The following is a 17,245-nucleotide window of genomic DNA, read 5'->3' as shown; positions in this document are numbered from 1 at the left end:
GCTCTGGAGAGTGTAGTCGCCGCCCCAGCCCGCTGCAGGCCCAGAGTCTCTCTCCTTCTTCACTCAGCAGTTTCTAGTGAATTTAGTTACAGCAAAAACCCTGCAGCCGAGCCAGAGATCGGCTCGGCCCGGCCCGGCCCTAGCCCAGGGAAAACCCTCCGCAGGGCCCGCATCTCCCGGCCGGGAGACGCGGCAGGCCCAGCCCTGTCCCCGCCGGCCGCATGGCCTGGGCTGGGAACGGGAGGCCGGAGCTCTGCGCTCTTCACAGCCAGGAAACAAAGAGAACCAAGAGAGCTCCGCTTTTACACTTTAAGGTAGGGTTCACAAGTTGATCCCACTTTTCAATGGCCTAAACTGCTGTCAATTCTCAGCAATGACCGATAATTGGTCAGGAGAAAAGACTCCAGCAGTTCCCAGAAACTTCAACTTTTCTTAAAGGTAAAGTAACTCCATGACATAGTGTATGAACATGTGCAATGACAAGCTCAGACCTCAGAATGTACATGGGAGATGGCCAGTAAGAAAAATATAGATGTTTCAGATTTTAATGCCTTCCTACAGTAAGTAAAAAAAAAACAACCCAGACTTGGCTGCTGTGTCTCAGTTACCAAATAAGAAATACCTTCCATTAGTAAATCCATTGCATTTATTATTACTAATAAGACATAGGAACCAAGTTTAACTTCTACTCCAGTATCTCAGTTACACATAGAACCTCACACATGATCACCTGGTGGTTTTGGCAGTGAAGTAAAGACTGCCCAAACCACTTATTCTTTAATGCCTCAACTGTTTCTGTAATGTGCTCAGAAAGAGCCCAATGACATTCCTCCAAAGCATCACAATAGCATCAAGCAGTGACCTTCAAAACCCTGGAGTATCCTACAGAAGCAGTTTCGAGAAAGAACAGAGCACTGGTGAAACATTTAAATTTTACTAAATTTCACTTTGAGAGACACTTCCAAGAAAATGCATTATTCATCATTATATATCTCTGCTAGTTTATACAGTTAACATTTAATTTCCAAGTATGTATTCTCATGTTTTCAGCAAGAGAGATGCATTTAATAAATATACATCCAATTCCATAAAAGACTAGTAGTTTAGGACTTAAAACAGCTTTCTCATGAAACATTTGATGCATGCTAGTTAAGATAAACTATTTTTCACAATTTAACTTTGATGAAAAACTGAACTTATTGGTAAAAAGGACCTTAGTGTAAATTTTGCTGCTAAATTATTTATTTTCATGAATTGCAAGTTTAGAAAATTGTATCTAAAACAAACATCATCTGAGCACAATAGGATGTGCTACAGGAAAATGTGAAGGGTTTCTTCTTGCTTTTCCAGGTTTCAGACTTTATTAACTGCTCTTAGAATGTTTTATGGCTTACTCCTACCACTATTTCCCAGGCAACATCTTGACACCAAAAGACAATTACAGGGTTGAAAAATATGTAAATATTAGTGAAAGAAGCATCCATACAAGAAGAGCTTGGGGAATTATTTATCTATTTAAATTTACATATCTGTGCTCACATCACCCTTCCACCTATATTTCAAGCCTTGGAGGCTGTTTGAATTGTAACTAAATTTATTAAAAGCTGAAAGCTTTTTTGCTATAAAACTGCATATGAGAACTGCAATATTTGCAACTGCAATATGGTAAACCAGAAAGTGGATATATACTGCTGTTTTATCTTCCTAAAACATACACTTCATATAACAACTTAGAAAGCAACCTATTCAAAAAATTTGAAGAAAGAAAATATTCTGTCCTTAAATTACAGTTGTTGGAGGAATTTTATTTTTTTTTATTAGAGGGTTTTGTTTGGGTTTGGGAAGGGGATTTGGCTGTTTGCTTTTTATTGCTTGAGTTGTTTTGTTTTAAATTTCAGCATAGTTTCAGGAACATTTACTCCTACTGCTTTAACAGATCATCAGTATGGAAAAATTTACAGGTTTGCTTTACTTTTGACCTATTTCATTTCTCCTCCTGTATTTTCCTCTTGGTGTAAACTGTTAAGATAGAGTAAAAAGTATGCAAACACTGAGTTGGGATTGCTGAGCATATTAGTGTGCATATTCAGAAAATACAAACACTATTCAAGAAAAAGACCAACTGGCTTCATAACAGAGCTTTACTCCTAACCAACAAGAATCTCATTCTCTCTGTACAAGCCAAATCAAAGCCATTTTAAATGTGTGTTTCCTTCCTTTTTCTCTCACTTTTGGGGTGGTGGATAGAAAAGGCATAAACATTACAGTTTCCTTACACTCTTAAAGGGTTTTAGAATCTAATAAAAAAAAAATAACACTATCATTGCCTCCGATTTACAAGTTGCAAATACATGGGAAAAGCATACATCCATACTTTTGTTACTTCCAAAACTTGAAATATAGGTACTGGAAAATAAACATATTTTCTGTATATAAACTGTCAAAAGACTATTGAAACTGTAGAAGAAAATATTCAAGATACAGTATTTCTATGAAGTTCGGGAAAGAAGTCATGTTTTGCAAAGATTTTCTTCTTTTGGAGGAAAAAACCAAACAAAAATTATAATGCAAAGAAGTGGCAAGCAGTGATACACAACCCTCATCTTTCCAAAGAAACAAGGCACTAATTTCCCTCCCCCCAAAAAAGAGTTGGCTGAAAAACATATATGAAATGGCAGTACAATAGATTAACTTCCTTATTTGTTGAGGGATAAAATATATAGTGAAAACAAGTTCTATACAACACATATAAAATCTTTTCAAAAGGTTCCACAGGATCAAGGATATTCCATTAGTATTCCACTTAGGCTCTCCCAAACACTTTGTCACAGATGACTGTGGAGTAACCTCAAGCCAGCCATTTATGTAACCAAAACACCATTGAATTTTCCATTGCTGGCAAACACTGCTTTGTCCCAAGAACAGAGCAAAAAGAGCCACACCCAGGGACTCAAACAGGAGCTGAGAAAATAACATCAGTTCTAGAAGGAACTGGGACAAAAACACAGAATTTTTTAAAACAGGAGTTTCCCCAAGGTTGGGGAAAGGAGCATCTCTTGTAAATATTCTGATAAAACTTCAAAACACATCTCAAGTTGTTATTAATACAGTATGTTGACTTCTCCCATTTCTTTAGATGCTTCAATATAGCATGAATATCAACAATGAAAAGAGCTCCAAAAAATTTCATTTCCTGACACTTCAGAGGCACAAGTCTATCTGTCCACAGGCAGCTGACACAGCCTTTTGATGAAAGCAGATTATATTAGGTTTTTGGTTAGAACTTATCCATTTCTGCTAATTTTCTGCACTACAGCCAAACTAAGTTTCTAGCACTGTCTTTTAAAGTCTGATGATTCCTGATTGTTCACAAACCAACATGAATGGAATTTCAGAAGTCTGCAAATCACACCAATAGAAAGAGAAACAAATGATGCAAAATGGCTCAGGATAACTTTGACAACAGCATTTGAAATCATTCAACAAACAAGAAATAGCACCAATTTTGGTATTTGTAACTATTTTTAAAAAGACTTACCCTCTTGCAGGATCTAAGGCGATTGCTCTGGGTTGATCCAATTCTTGCCAAAACAAAACTTTCCTCAGTGATCCATCTAAGTTAGAAACCTCAATCCGATTTGTTTCTGAATCTGTCCAGTACAACTTCTCCCCCAGCCAGTCACAGGCCAGCCCGTCAGGCGACAGAAGTCCAGAAACGACCACATTTTGTACACTCCCAGATTTATTGAACTCTGTCCGTTTGATGGCTTCCTCGCTGACATCACTCCAGTAAATCAAGCCCTTGAGGAACACAAAGTCCACTGCAGCCGCGTCCTCCAGGCCCCCAACAATCACTGTGGCGTTCTCCTTGCCGTGGGCAGCATCCACCAGCCGCAGATCCCGGCGGTTTGCGTACAGAAGTAGCGGAGCAGCTGCACACAGGACAGAAACATGGGAGACAGACGGACAGATGTGTTAACATCACTCGTATCAAGCATAACTTGCACTATGATGGTGCATCACGCCATCAGTAGCTACTGATTAATACTCTTTACAAAAATAAGAAGTACTGGGGAGACATTTTGAAGTTTGAATAAAAAGCACCAGCTTAAAGCTTTTCAACTTGGTTATAGGTCTTTGTAATGGGCAGCTGGGTTGTGCATTATTAAATAACATTAAAGAAGAAGGGAGAGAACAAAAAAAATGGAGGTTAGAAAGTGCCCAAATGACATTGCTCTATAGAGAAGGATCAGAAAGACAAGAGCAAAGCAGTTTTCTAAGCACTCAGTACTGGCTCACCTGAGAATGGATTTTCTTGATAGAATTTAGTAATATACACCCCACCTCTATAGAAGCATAATTCACATCAAGCTATCAGAGCAATCTGCATGTCAATACTCCCTGAAATTATGTATCTCAAACATTTATGTATAGTACATAAAAATACAAAATTCATTTCATAGCATCAGGCAAATAAATACTGGTTTAGCGTGCTGAAGGTGGTATAAGGAGGCAGGAAGAAAAAAATGTACAGGAATGGACAACACAGTTCTTCCAAACTCAGCTCTACCATTCCTGCTTAGTTCTCTAACACAAAACCTTCCTTTTATGTGCTTTATTTGCATATTCTGCAATATTTGCACAGTCTGTATATTTTTCGTAACAACACCTAAAATGACTAATGTAAAGCAGTAACCATGAAAAAAGACAGCTTCTTAAATGTAGTATGTCTGCTTAATTGTCCTTAACCACAAACTATATATGGCATTATGAAAATTCCAGCCTCATTCCTACTTCAATGAAAGGTTCAGAAAAACACTACATTTGTATAAGGCATACAATGACACCCTTCAACTATCAGAAAAGATTTCTACCTTTCCCTCTATTTACTCAGAAACTCTAGCACTAGAGCTCTACAGAAGCATTTAGATCCATAAATATTCCTCTGTCACCACACAAATTTCACAGGGATCGTGCAGATTTATTCCTCAGCATAGATGGGCACTTCAAATTTGCAGCAGCGTGGATGTCCTAACCAAAAGATCAAAATTTACAGAGCCAAGGTTATGCATGGCTCAGTAATGTCAAAAAGCCACACTGCCAAAAGAGGAACAGTTCCATGTATGACAAACTCACACCAAAATTACAAATACTATCAGACTTCAGTAAATTCAAAAGCTGGTTTCCAAGATCAGACTACTCCCCTCACTATCTTATCACAAAACAATTTCTCAAAGGCACGGTCACATCTGAATTGGGAGAAGCTGAAAGAACTAAGAAAGTTCCTTCATCTACTTGCAATTAAATGAGTTCTATATGTGCTTCAGGATGGTGGGAGTTTTGCTGGTTTTTAAGAAAACTGAATTGCTTAGTCTGTCATTCTAAATTCAGAAACACTGAATATAACTTGTTTTATGATGAACTTTAGATAGAAGAACAGAGGGCTGAAACTTGCATGTTAAGCTTTCCAATTTGTTGTTACATTCAGAAATGAAGCCTGCATCACTAAAATAATAAAAACCAGGTTTGTTCCACTCCACCTCCAGTCCACCCCAGAAAACACAAATGCTTCAATGTGCTATAAAACCCAGTTACTGAAGGCAGCATTAGGACGGGGTGTCATCTCTGCATTTACTTCACCCAGGCAGCAGTGCCAAGAGCAAAATTCTACCACAAGATCCCACCCTGTCCCAACTTCAAAAGCACAGGACACTGAAGAGACTGCTTTCTTGAATAATGTAGTTATGAACTGTACTAATGATCTGGGAAGAAGTCCAAGAACGTCTCCTTTCAAAGCTGGGCAAGCATTTGCCAGTTTAAGTTGTAATGGGGCAAAAAGATACAAATCGGATTTTTTTTTTTTAAGAAGCTGAACTCTTTACATGTTTTTATTTCTCTTTCTATAGCCACAATAATAAAATAGAGTGTAACTGCAGCAAATTACAATACATTGAACAGAAGAACATTCTTGAAAGATAAAAACACCTATCCTGGAAATAAAAACCAGAAATAGTAATGAATATTACAACGTCCTCTATGACCTGAGAGGCCTACATGCAGGTAATTCTTCTAATTAAAGTATCCAATACAGAGTAAAAGCTATGCTTAGCTATAAACTAAGATTTTTTAGTACCCACCAGCAGAAACAAATGTTTCCTTATAGAACACAAAAGTTACCAAAACTCAGGTTTTACATATTTCAACAGCAACAAAAATAATTTACATGTTAAGAAACTTCTGCCAGTAGTGGTCACTGAGCCTGTAACTGTTTCTTAACTCCAATATTCAGGTAAGACTTTAAGTTTACCACATTACCTTTATTAAGGTCCAGACATTATCTTTTTTGCCTTACTTTTACAACTAGAATTCTACCAGCATCCTTCTTCCCACTGCCAAACTCCAGTTCATACACCACGTATTTCTCTTGGCTGCAACTCCTGTCTCTCTTACTGAAAGTTCCTAATCCCTAGGACACTCAAGTCTGCTTTCCCTTACACTTATTTACTCAGGTCTTGCTTTGTACATCTGACTTAAGGGCATCTATTACAGGCATAAAAATGCTGCCTCTCACAGGATGCAAAGTGATGAACCAACATAAAACAAGCACTTTACCAGCTAAAAAGGTTTTTTAATCTTTTTGGTGTTTAAGAGGCAATTAAAAGCTGTCAGAATTTGTCATGCTTTTCTTTAACTGGTCCAGTGGCCTTTTCTACAAATTCCCAGTTTCTCCTTTCTACCTAGAGTGACCCAGGACAGCTCTGGGTGCCATAAGGCAAGGCCAGTGATACCTTCAAGGTGCGCATTCTTTCACTGACATGGAGTTTAGCCTGGCTAAAACAATTAGTCTCATTTCCACCAAATCCTTTTTTCTCAGTCCCAAGCCCCAGCAATGCTGTTCTCCCCTCTCCCTCAGTTAAGGGCCCCTCCCCAAGCTGATTCAAATCATTATGTCAGCAAAAGGTTTGACTGGGTTAGCAAGTTGAATCAACTCAAGAACTGCTCCAGCAAACTCCAGAGTGACATAAGGCATGCAGCAGGGAGCTGGAAGGGGAAGCAGTTCTCCCCCTTCCACTGGCAGCCTGCTGGATTTGCTCAAGATGAAACTGCAGCCATCTCCTTTCTCCCCAGCTTCCCTTCCAGCCCTTTTTGGACCCCTCTTTTGCACTGGCTCAAGCACTTGTCCCGTGCCATGGCAAAACAATGCAAGAAGCTAAACCAGCAGAAGGCTACCGAGCTCTCCCCACCACCTGCCAAAAAGCAGTTTTTAGCCAGCCATCATCCAGAATCAGTTCAGACCAAAAATCAAATCAATGTAAGCACTAGCACAGCAGGGGAAGGAAGGACTGCATCAGCTTTGACTAATTATTTGAACCAGTTCCTCATGAACCTCCAGTTAAGGAACAGGACTCAGAGCAGAGATGGTCACTGATAAGTTGTGGCAACCTGCCACAGAATCACGGTTTGGAAACCACTGAACAACTGCTGACATTGTGGGAAGAAATATCCACAAAGAAGTCACAGGTAAGAAACCCCACAGACTGTCACACTGGAGGATGATGTTGAGTTGGAAAGAGAATACTCCCCATCTTTTAAAAGTCTTGCTGAAGAACTCTGAGCATCTAAAATAAATTGGAAATGCCAAGCACACTTCTGTGAGGACAGCAAATGTGAGGACTGGAGAAAAGATGAAACACAGTGATGAAATGTACTAAATATGTGCTGACCTGGATGAGACACAGTAAGCAAAGACTCCAAATGCATTGACAGAATGACATGTGCTCATATTCAGCTCACAAGAGAAGGAAAAGCAGGTAAATGGACATAGAAAACCAGCCAAGAACATTAATTGCAACCTCTCTAAAACCATTCAATATAGAAAACTCCTTGTATGCAATACAGTAATCATCCCCAAAATGTTCCACAGAGAACCAACACAAGAATGTAAGGAAAACTTACATTTGGACTGGCACAAGACTTCTGGAGCAGTCATGCAGTTATGAGGACTGTCCCTTCCCCCCCTGGGTTTCAAATTCCTTCATCACTGCTCATGCTTCTAAGAAATTCTGTATATTTATTTTCTGCAAATGTTTGAGTTTTGCTACTCAGTTTGGAGAAGCAAGAATGAAAATTGAGATAGTATTGGGAATAAAGCCTGGGAGACTTGTATCAAATAAGAGACAATTTGAAAATTGACATAGTTTTTTTCCAAATAGCAGGGAGCCAGCCTCAAGAAGCTTACACAGAGATGCTTTATATTTTCAAGGAAACAATAAAGTCACCAGGAAATACATAAGAGTTTTAAGCACAGCAAGCAACAGGCCAGGATTTTGCACCAAGTTTTCCGTCACAGCACTTTCCCAATTTTTTTCCATGCAATACACAATTCCATACATTTTTAAAAATAAGAATAATGAACTGACTTACTAGTGCCTGCCATCCCTCCTTCACTGTGAACAGAGAGCAGTCTACTCTCAGAGCCTCCTTATTCTCACAAATATACTTGCAGGACACAGCAGGCAACCAGGAATTCAGTAAATGAGAATGAGGCAGCCCAAACTTGGCAGAAAGGACTTTTTCTCTTTTCAGCTAACCTAAAGTATATTCCTCAGGCTAAAGCCATGCAAAGGCTGTTCAGATGGTAACTCAAAAGGTCACAGGAGCAGCAGGCCAGTGAAGGAGATTAGTAGCCATATCAGTGCAACAGCAAAGACACCAAGCTAGGCAATAACAGCATTTGGATTCTGCACTAAACTTTACTGTTTTCAGGTCTTTGGCCAGTTACTAGCTGTAGAGACCAAGACAACCTGCAGGACTAGCTAGTACAGAGGCAGTAAGTCATCTTTTAGCAGTAAGTTATCTTTTAGCCTGCTAAAAACAGGAAAAAAATTACCTTACTAAAGATAGAAGGATGAAGACATGAGAATGAGAGTAGGAAAAAAGAAAAGAAATAGGGCTTCAGGGAAGGATAAGAAATACAAGGTCCAGGCATAAAAAAAGCCAACAGATTATTACAAAAGCACTCATGACTGAAGTACACCATGAAGTCCCAGCCTATGACAGTCAAAAACTTTCTGCATAGTAGGCATCACCTGCCAAATCATCCAACTGGCAACAGAGCCACACAGCAGGATTAACTGTGTGGCTCTTCTCAGAGCTAGGTAGCACAGTCATACAGATCCTTTGTCCACCTTTCTGTAACGTGTACTCCCCTGTTCTGAAGTTCTTTTGATTGCACTCTTATGGAGGTGGAACACAGCTCTGACATTTTTCTAGCTTTCTGCTCTGAATCTACCTGGCTGACAACAGGATGAGCAGAGAGCTGATGCTCCCTAGTCAGGCATCAGCTTGCAGCTGCATTGCCATAAAACACTACCACCACCTTCTTCCATGACCCTTCTGCTTAAAGAGCAGCAGCAAAATAAAGGTGACCTGGCTCTTTCCGGAGCAAACTGCAGGCTATGGAAAGCAGAAAGGCTCCTTAGGGATGTGTAATCAAATATTTCCATGATCCACATTAATGTCTGCAGAACTTCAACATTATACAGCACATTTTCTCAAGTGTCCTCGTAATCTTCCTTCAGCACTCTTACAGCCTCTCAAACGGTTGTCAGAATAACACATAGCACTGCAGATGAAGTCATACCAGTTCCACATACGTTGGCAATACTTCCCCAGTTCTACTGGCAACACCCATGTTTAAATCAACACAATCTGTTTAATGAAAAAGTTAGTTAGCAAGCAGCTCTGCTCCTGAGGAAAGAAGTTTGGCTCTACTAATGAGAGTTCTACATCTGACCAGGGATGGTATTCTCCAATCTAAACTAAGTGCTGTGATGACGGGGAAGGCAACTGGACCACACTTAAACAAAACACTGCCCTTCACACCTTCTGGCATCACCTTTTCCTACAGCATTTTTAACAGTAAGAAAACAAACCAAAAGTCTTGATCATATTCCTCAGGAAGCTGTTGAAGCTGAGTCCATCTGCTGAAGGAGAGTGCCGAGAGATGACACAGTGGTGCTGTGACAGCAGGAGCTCATTGCCCAAATTCTAGGAAGGCTAGAGGCCACAAGACTTTGTACACCCTGGCAAGCCAAGGTGGGAATGCCCCAAGGTTTGCTGCTACTCTGGAGCAATTGCAGCTCACGATGTATTCCAGCCTAAACAGCTCACACTTGAGGGTGCACATGTGGTTGGGAATGGCCTGGGAGTGTTACTCTCAGTCACTCCTACCAGCTCACTCATCTCCTTTGCTGGAGTGTAACCCAAGTACATGACAACAGCCCAAGCCTTACCTTGATTGCTGTTAGTTCCACATGGATCAAAGAATTCACACCCTCAACAACAGCACACATCTAATAAACTAGGCCTTTCTCCACACTGACAAAAAGTTCACAGGCAATGAACCACTCTCAGATGACTTTTCCAACAATTTATCCAAAATTGCACACCAGTCTAAAAGATACTCAAAAAATATTTATTGAAGTGTGTCAGTTTGTCTCACTAAGTAAAGACCAAATCAAACAAAACAGCTTATTTATTCTGTTTTGAGGCTGGGGATTTTTGTTTAGATTTTTTAAGCACTATCAGGAAGTTGCTTTAAAGCAGGAACACAGAACTTAGCTCAAAAAAAATCCTTATCAAATTAAAAGTTAGGGACTGTTTTTAATGGGTAAGGAAAGATGTGCACATACTTAAATAAATTTGAGAATTATTGGACATTCTATTTTGTGAAAAAATGTAGCATACTTTTAACTCTCATACTTTTAATATCCCAGCACTATTAATGTCAAATGTTCGACAGGCTTACATTTGATGTAATGACACATAGGGGAAAAAAAAAATCAAACAAACTACCCCATAAAAATGACACACACATACACACACACATATATGCAGGATCCCTTAGAAAGGGTGAACGACCTTGTCTTTTTCATAATGTATGGGACTCATTTCTAGAAATCCAAAAGAAAAACAAACCCATAAACACAAAACCACACAACTTGGAATTATCTTACTCATTTTACCATAACCCACAGGGTAAAAGGGTAACTGCTGAACTTCAGTTAAGTTTTTGAGCTATAAGAACATCACCACATTTTCTAAATGGACATAGTAAGACTCACCACAAGGTCTACAAATTCCTCTGCATTATTCTTAATATTCTTTCTCTATTCATCTGTGTGTGGACAAGAGGATTCTTGAATTTTCGAAGTGTTAATATTTTAATTAACACTAATACTATGAGTATAAGGAGTTTTGACAGAATAACTAAGGAAGCAAAGTCTGAAGTCCTATGACACCTTAAATTTCTATTACTTTCCACATATCCTTAACTTCCAGAATTCCAGCAAACATATCAGCAACTTTCTAGAAGCATGAACTCTCTGACAATGGACAGAGGAGAATCTTTGTTATTAAGGAGTTCTAGAGGCACAAATAGTTAAAAAACGCAAGCACACTACATACAAACTATATTTTTCCTCAGAACAGATTGGGCAGAGAAGGGATGAATAAGGGGAAAAATATAAAGGTATCATAGAGAAGAAAGCAAACAATTTTTGATTAAGCAAAATTATATAGCTAGTTGATTAAATTTTTCTGTCTCAAATATGATTACTTTTAAAATCGGACATCAAGAACTCACACATGGACCTCATAAACAGTATTAAAACTATAATCCCATTATTGCCACATTGATTATATCACAAGGGAGTAATTCTATTTAGGTAATGTGATCCTGTAACAAGACACTAAAAAAATCTGTATGAATGTTGCCATTTTCCATGTATGTTTATATTTAAAACATTTCCTTATTGTTCTCTCCATATAAATACTGAAGCTCGAAAAACATTCCATCTTTTAAACTGACATGCTTCTTTCTCCAAGTAGTTTATAACATTTTGCAAAGGAAAAAAAGTTTTACTAACTAAAGCATTGCTTCTTTTAATGTAGACTTTGACTGGTTAATTTCTTATAAGTCTATTAAGAACAAGGTATTACAGGCAAAGGTATTAACAATATTCCCATTCTATTCATAGACTGATATGTTTGACTCCATTTCAAAATTGGTGGGGAACTGTGCCAACTACATGAAAATCGAAAGGTCTGCAGCAAGACAATAATGACACAAAAACCCCACCCTATTTTCATAACCATTTCACCAGAGAACATATCAAAAAGCAGAAATGACAACAAGATCATTTCTAGTTGCAAATGCGAGCACTGTGTTCTAACTTTGCCCATGTGGAACAAATAGCAAACCTTTCACATTGTGAATGTCCTGACATAAATATTTATAAACTACAAGGATATCTAGAGAGTTTAATGAAGTCTCCCTATGTCAGCTTGCCTGGCAAATATATAAATTGGAAAATGTTGATTAATATTTAGTGTGTCAATACCCAGCATTTATGTATAATCCATTAAAGATCCAAAGATTTCCCTTTTCAAGCCTTGGACAATTACCAGAAAAGAATGACAGCCTCTTCATTTGGAGCACTGTGTATTCTGTATCTCTGCAAGTGGTACATACTTTGAAGCCACACCTGATGTGTAAGCTGAAAAACTAAGGGTTATTAGGAGAGCATGTACTTCGTTCACTGAATGGTAATTACACTTTGGAAGAGTCATCACTACAAAGTGCTCGGCACAGAAGAAGTGGAAGCACTGGCTGCTGGCTCATCCCAAACCTCATGTGCACACATCAACAGTCACCCTTAGTGAGCCACAGCATTTAAAACTCATTTAAAACTGAGGGCTCAGTTTTAAGCGGGGAGCAGCAACTGCAAACACAAGCAGACCATCCTTGAAGCCTGCAGGGCAGCTGTATTCCCCTCTGCATCTTTCTAAGCAACACACACCTCTTACTGGTACAATTCCATCTGAGGGAAATTCCTTGTCAACCTGAATTCTACCCAAATATTTCAGGTGAGGTGAAACATGAAGGCTCCCCAACAGGAGAACTGGAGAAGGACCTGAGCAAGTAGGCAACCAAACAACTCCCAGACACAGCAGAACCACCAGCTCAGCCAGAAGCAGGAGCATGCAATAAAGCTTTAGCTCTAACTGCATTTCTGGTGCCACACAACAGTAACATGGACACCTCCCAAAAAGTACAAGGAAATTTTGAAGATGCCACCAGCAAAGCAACTAAAATATTTAACATTTCTTAGGAAATTAATGAGGTTAAATATATTGGGGACAAAGAATATAGTATTTAAGTCTGCAGACTGGCTACTAGAGGATATGCATGGTGACAGAGCAGAAACTGAGACCTGTTTCTCTCTGTTTTCCTGCCCTAGCCCACTCCCTCAGAGGGAAGAAAAAATATCTTCACTCTACTTAGTTTAAACTAAAAAGTAAATCCCATATTACAAGCACTGCAGCAGATATTTTTGAAATGCGACATCGTCATAAAGGTGGATTGCAGATGTCCAAAGGAATCAGATTTCTCCAGCTCCCAAAGACAGAGCTTAAAAGGTTCCTATATGCCCAATCCTTAAGAAAAAAAAAACAAAACAAAACCCTTCTACATATTCTACACCTTGTAGCCAAATTCTTTACCTAGAACTCGGAGAATGCAGATTGAAGCAATTCTCTAGGGAAAAAGAAACACGAATACAGTTCATGCCCCTCTAACCAGTATTGCTGAGAAACAAGAACAAAGCTTTCCACCTGAATATCTTCATATAACTCATGCTGAAGGATACAAGTCTTTTACCTGCATATACCTCTGATCAGAACTTTCCTGTTTCTTCAGAACTTCCCTATATCTTGTCAGAAATGCTACTTTACCTCACCTCTAAGACAGAGTAAAAAATGCCATCAAAGTTTTTAAATCCTAATTTTTCAGTTTTAAATAAAAGCGAAAGCAATATGGAAATAACTAAACTATATCACAGAAATGCAATTGAAAGAACTATAAAATTAATAGTGGATTTTGGAACAACTTAGATGACACTAATTTTAGACTCTTCTATGAAAATATTAAAGAGGGCAATGGCAGACAAGGGCACACTGATTTCTGAGGAATCATGCAATGAAGAAACATAACTAGAAAATGACTGATTCAAGCTTGAGTGAAGAAATAGACCATGATTATTAAAAAATATATATATATTTCCAAGTCTTATTGCCATAGTATGGTACAGTCTCTAGGTGAAGAGACCCTTCACCTGAATGCAAATGTGAAATGGCACCTGAAATGCCACATTTGGTCTCCAACCTGAGTGCTTCAGGAGCAAAAACCTATTCCTTATCCCCTTCTCTGACTTCTGGTAGAAAAGTAAGTGCACACACCATCAAAGTTTAACAAAGTTTCAAACACACCACAGCTTAGCAAAGTTTCAAACATTAAACTCCTCTAAACAACATGCAAATAGATCTGTCTTTGAAAAACCACAAAAAAACCAAGGATCTGTTTATGAAAACAGAAACAATGGATTAAAATCAATTAAAACAGTAACAATATTACAACAATAATAATGGATTCAAACAAACTCTTTTCTGAACTCTAGGGAAGCATAGTTTTAAAATACCAATTACTAAAAAGGCATTTTAATTTCTTCACTATCTGTCCCTAAACACAGAGGACTGTAACATTCAGTAGGTTTGCACAAATATCCTTTATAAGATTTCTATTCAAGCAAGAGCTTTATGCACTGCCTCCATGATCAGTGTTTAAAGCCAAAACAAAACAGAAATTGCATGCTGGCTGGATAGCTATTTCAGGAAGAAAGCAAGCCATGAACAGTGGTGTAGGAAACCTCTCTTCATCACTTTTTAAAAATTTGAAACCTCAGTTTCACAGTTATCTGTAGCATCCTGACAGATGTGATGACACTGCTTTTGCCTCTTTGCAGCTGTCAGTTATCTAAAAATTATCTCTCTGATTGGTTTCACAGCTGTCCTGAAGAACACCTCAAAGTTGCCAGGGAGCAGCCTTAAGTCCACTCCTCTGGAATACCCTAAGGAAGTAGCTTCAAGAAGCACTGCTGGTCAGAGAGGTGGAAGCTCAATCTCCCAAATCAAACCATGGGCGAAGAGGACAGAACAGAGACCAGCGACATCCTTCTTCCAGCAGCTATAACCTTAAAAAAAGCCCCAAGCCCAAAGCACAGAACCTCCACAGCAAGCTATCATGATAATAACCTCCTGTCGCTTAGAAATTCAAACACTTGCCCTGACAACATCAGTAGGACCTAATTTATTGCTGTCCTTGGATGATTTTTGAGACAGGTGCCTTGCCTTGTGCATCCATTTTTAGCCAATAACAGCCTCATATTTCTTCAAGTCTTTATGCATTTCCAGGGTACTGATTTTATTCCTTTTCAGACTGGTAAGCAAGTCTACCAGAGTTTTTTTCAGAGTAATAATTCAATTGTCATAAACCTTTGTCCATTTGTGTTTTCTACGAGAACAGGAGGCTGGCTCTGGAAGCAGAGAGGATACTGCAATCCACAAACACACACTACTACATTTGCTGAGTTTCTGTCTCCAGCACTGTCGGCTTGGCATGCTCTACAGACAGCACTGAATTCACAAACCAAACAGTGAACTTCCTAACTTCAACTCTACTTTCATGTAGAAGCTTATTCATACTCATGCTGGCACTCCCTCTGCCTCATTAAGGAACTGCTGACACCTCTTCTGAACTCAACACATCTTACTCGAACCTACTCTACTTGCATAGATGCTGTTTATTAGGGAGGATTATGCATTAAAATTTGATTTTTGTTTCTTCACGGTTCAGCTGTTCCTGCTGTTTATCTCTAGCTAAAGTAACAATTAGCCAGGAGGAAAATTACTATCATGTCACAAACAGAGGATTACAGCTTCAGGTAGGCAATCAAACAGCAGGGCAGCAGGAACACCGATGAAACAGAAATGCTGTTTGGATACAAATGTCCTTAGCAATAGACAGAGGTGAGAGATGAGAAAATAAATTACAGCCATATGATTTATAAACTGAATGCTTCTTCAAAGTGTCCCATTAAGCATGAAGTATACAAAAATTTGCAAAAGCACATGCCACTATTTTGAGATGAATTTGCAGAAATCACTGTAAAAATATTATGTGACATCACATACAACAATTATTTCTGTGCTGTCATTTGAACTAGACTGAACATCAAACTAAAGCCAAACACGTGGTATATTAAGAATGGGTATGATTGTTACTTATTAAAATAAACTAATCAGGAAACAGTTTCTCCCTATACTCCTGAGCCAACTTAACTTTTAAAATTTGGGGTTTTAACTGCCACAACATGAAGTATGAAAAGTTACACATGCCATTTAAAAAAGTATATTTGTATCTCTGCAAACATGATACAATATGGCAAACAGATGCACAGGGTAAAAAAAAAAAAAAAAAGCTATGGATGAGATGAAAATCTTAGTTTTCCAGATTACTGAGCAACTGGAGACTGAGCAGTTACTTCAATCTACACCACCTTTAGATTAACTTTCATCAAAACACTCTAATGGGGATGAACTCTCTAATTCAAAATGTAGTCAATTAACTGTAAGCAATTAATCTCTTCCCATCTAGTATGAAAAAAGTCAAAATCAAGTAAACAGAGAAATTATGTATGCAAGCACCACAGGCGATTTCTTCCCAGAAAGACTGAGCACAGATAACACTCTAGCTAGGTTTGCATATAAAAAAAAATTGAAAAAATCCTGTTTTCTTTCAGACTGTCCCCTGCAAGACAAGAAATTTGTAGCAGCCGGGAAGTAGAATCAAAATTCTCAGCTACTTTAAGTAACATCCCCTTGTAAGGCACTCGACTGCTCCTTTAAAGCTGTATGAGCATCCGTGGTGGTTCACCAGAGAAACATAAACTTCTTTCAAGTCCCAGCGCAGCGCCAGCCCAGCTGAAAGCTGAGCCTTCACTGCTCCCCTCACTCCCTCGATTTCGAGGAGCGGGTCGGGGCCAAACCGCTTTCCTGGCATTCCCCGCTCCCGCACCCCACAGGATGGAACCGCGGGGGGAACGGGACCAGCCCGGCCATGGGCACAGCGGGACCAGCCTGACACCGGCGGGGCCGAGCTCTGCCCCAGAGCCGCTGGTGCCCACGAACTGCTGGGGTTGCAGAGAGACATGGGGGGAGCGTGAGGTAGTTTAAGACGAGCCTTAAAAAAAAAAACCAAACCAAACCAAACAAAAAAAAAACCCAAAAAAACAAACAAAAAAAAAAAAAAAAAAGTAACAGGTATAGAAAAGCATGTTATCTCAGG

General features: G+C 39.0%; 1 protein-coding gene across 1 annotated transcript in view; it reads right to left on the bottom strand.

The window, feature by feature from the left end:
• Positions 1-17,245, bottom strand: part of LRP5L (LDL receptor related protein 5 like) — a 54,048-nt gene that overhangs the window by 36,116 nt on the left and 687 nt on the right. The window contains exon 2 of the mRNA XM_015626936.3: positions 3,539-3,932. Coding sequence (XP_015482422.1) covers positions 3,539-3,932 — 394 coding nt within the window. The remainder of the gene's footprint in view (positions 1-3,538; positions 3,933-17,245) is intronic.

This window comes from Parus major, chromosome 1A, assembly GCF_001522545.3.
Source record: "Parus major isolate Abel chromosome 1A, Parus_major1.1, whole genome shotgun sequence".
Lineage (NCBI taxonomy): Eukaryota > Metazoa > Chordata > Aves > Passeriformes > Paridae > Parus > Parus major.
This window is presented reverse-complemented; position numbering and strand designations above follow the sequence as displayed.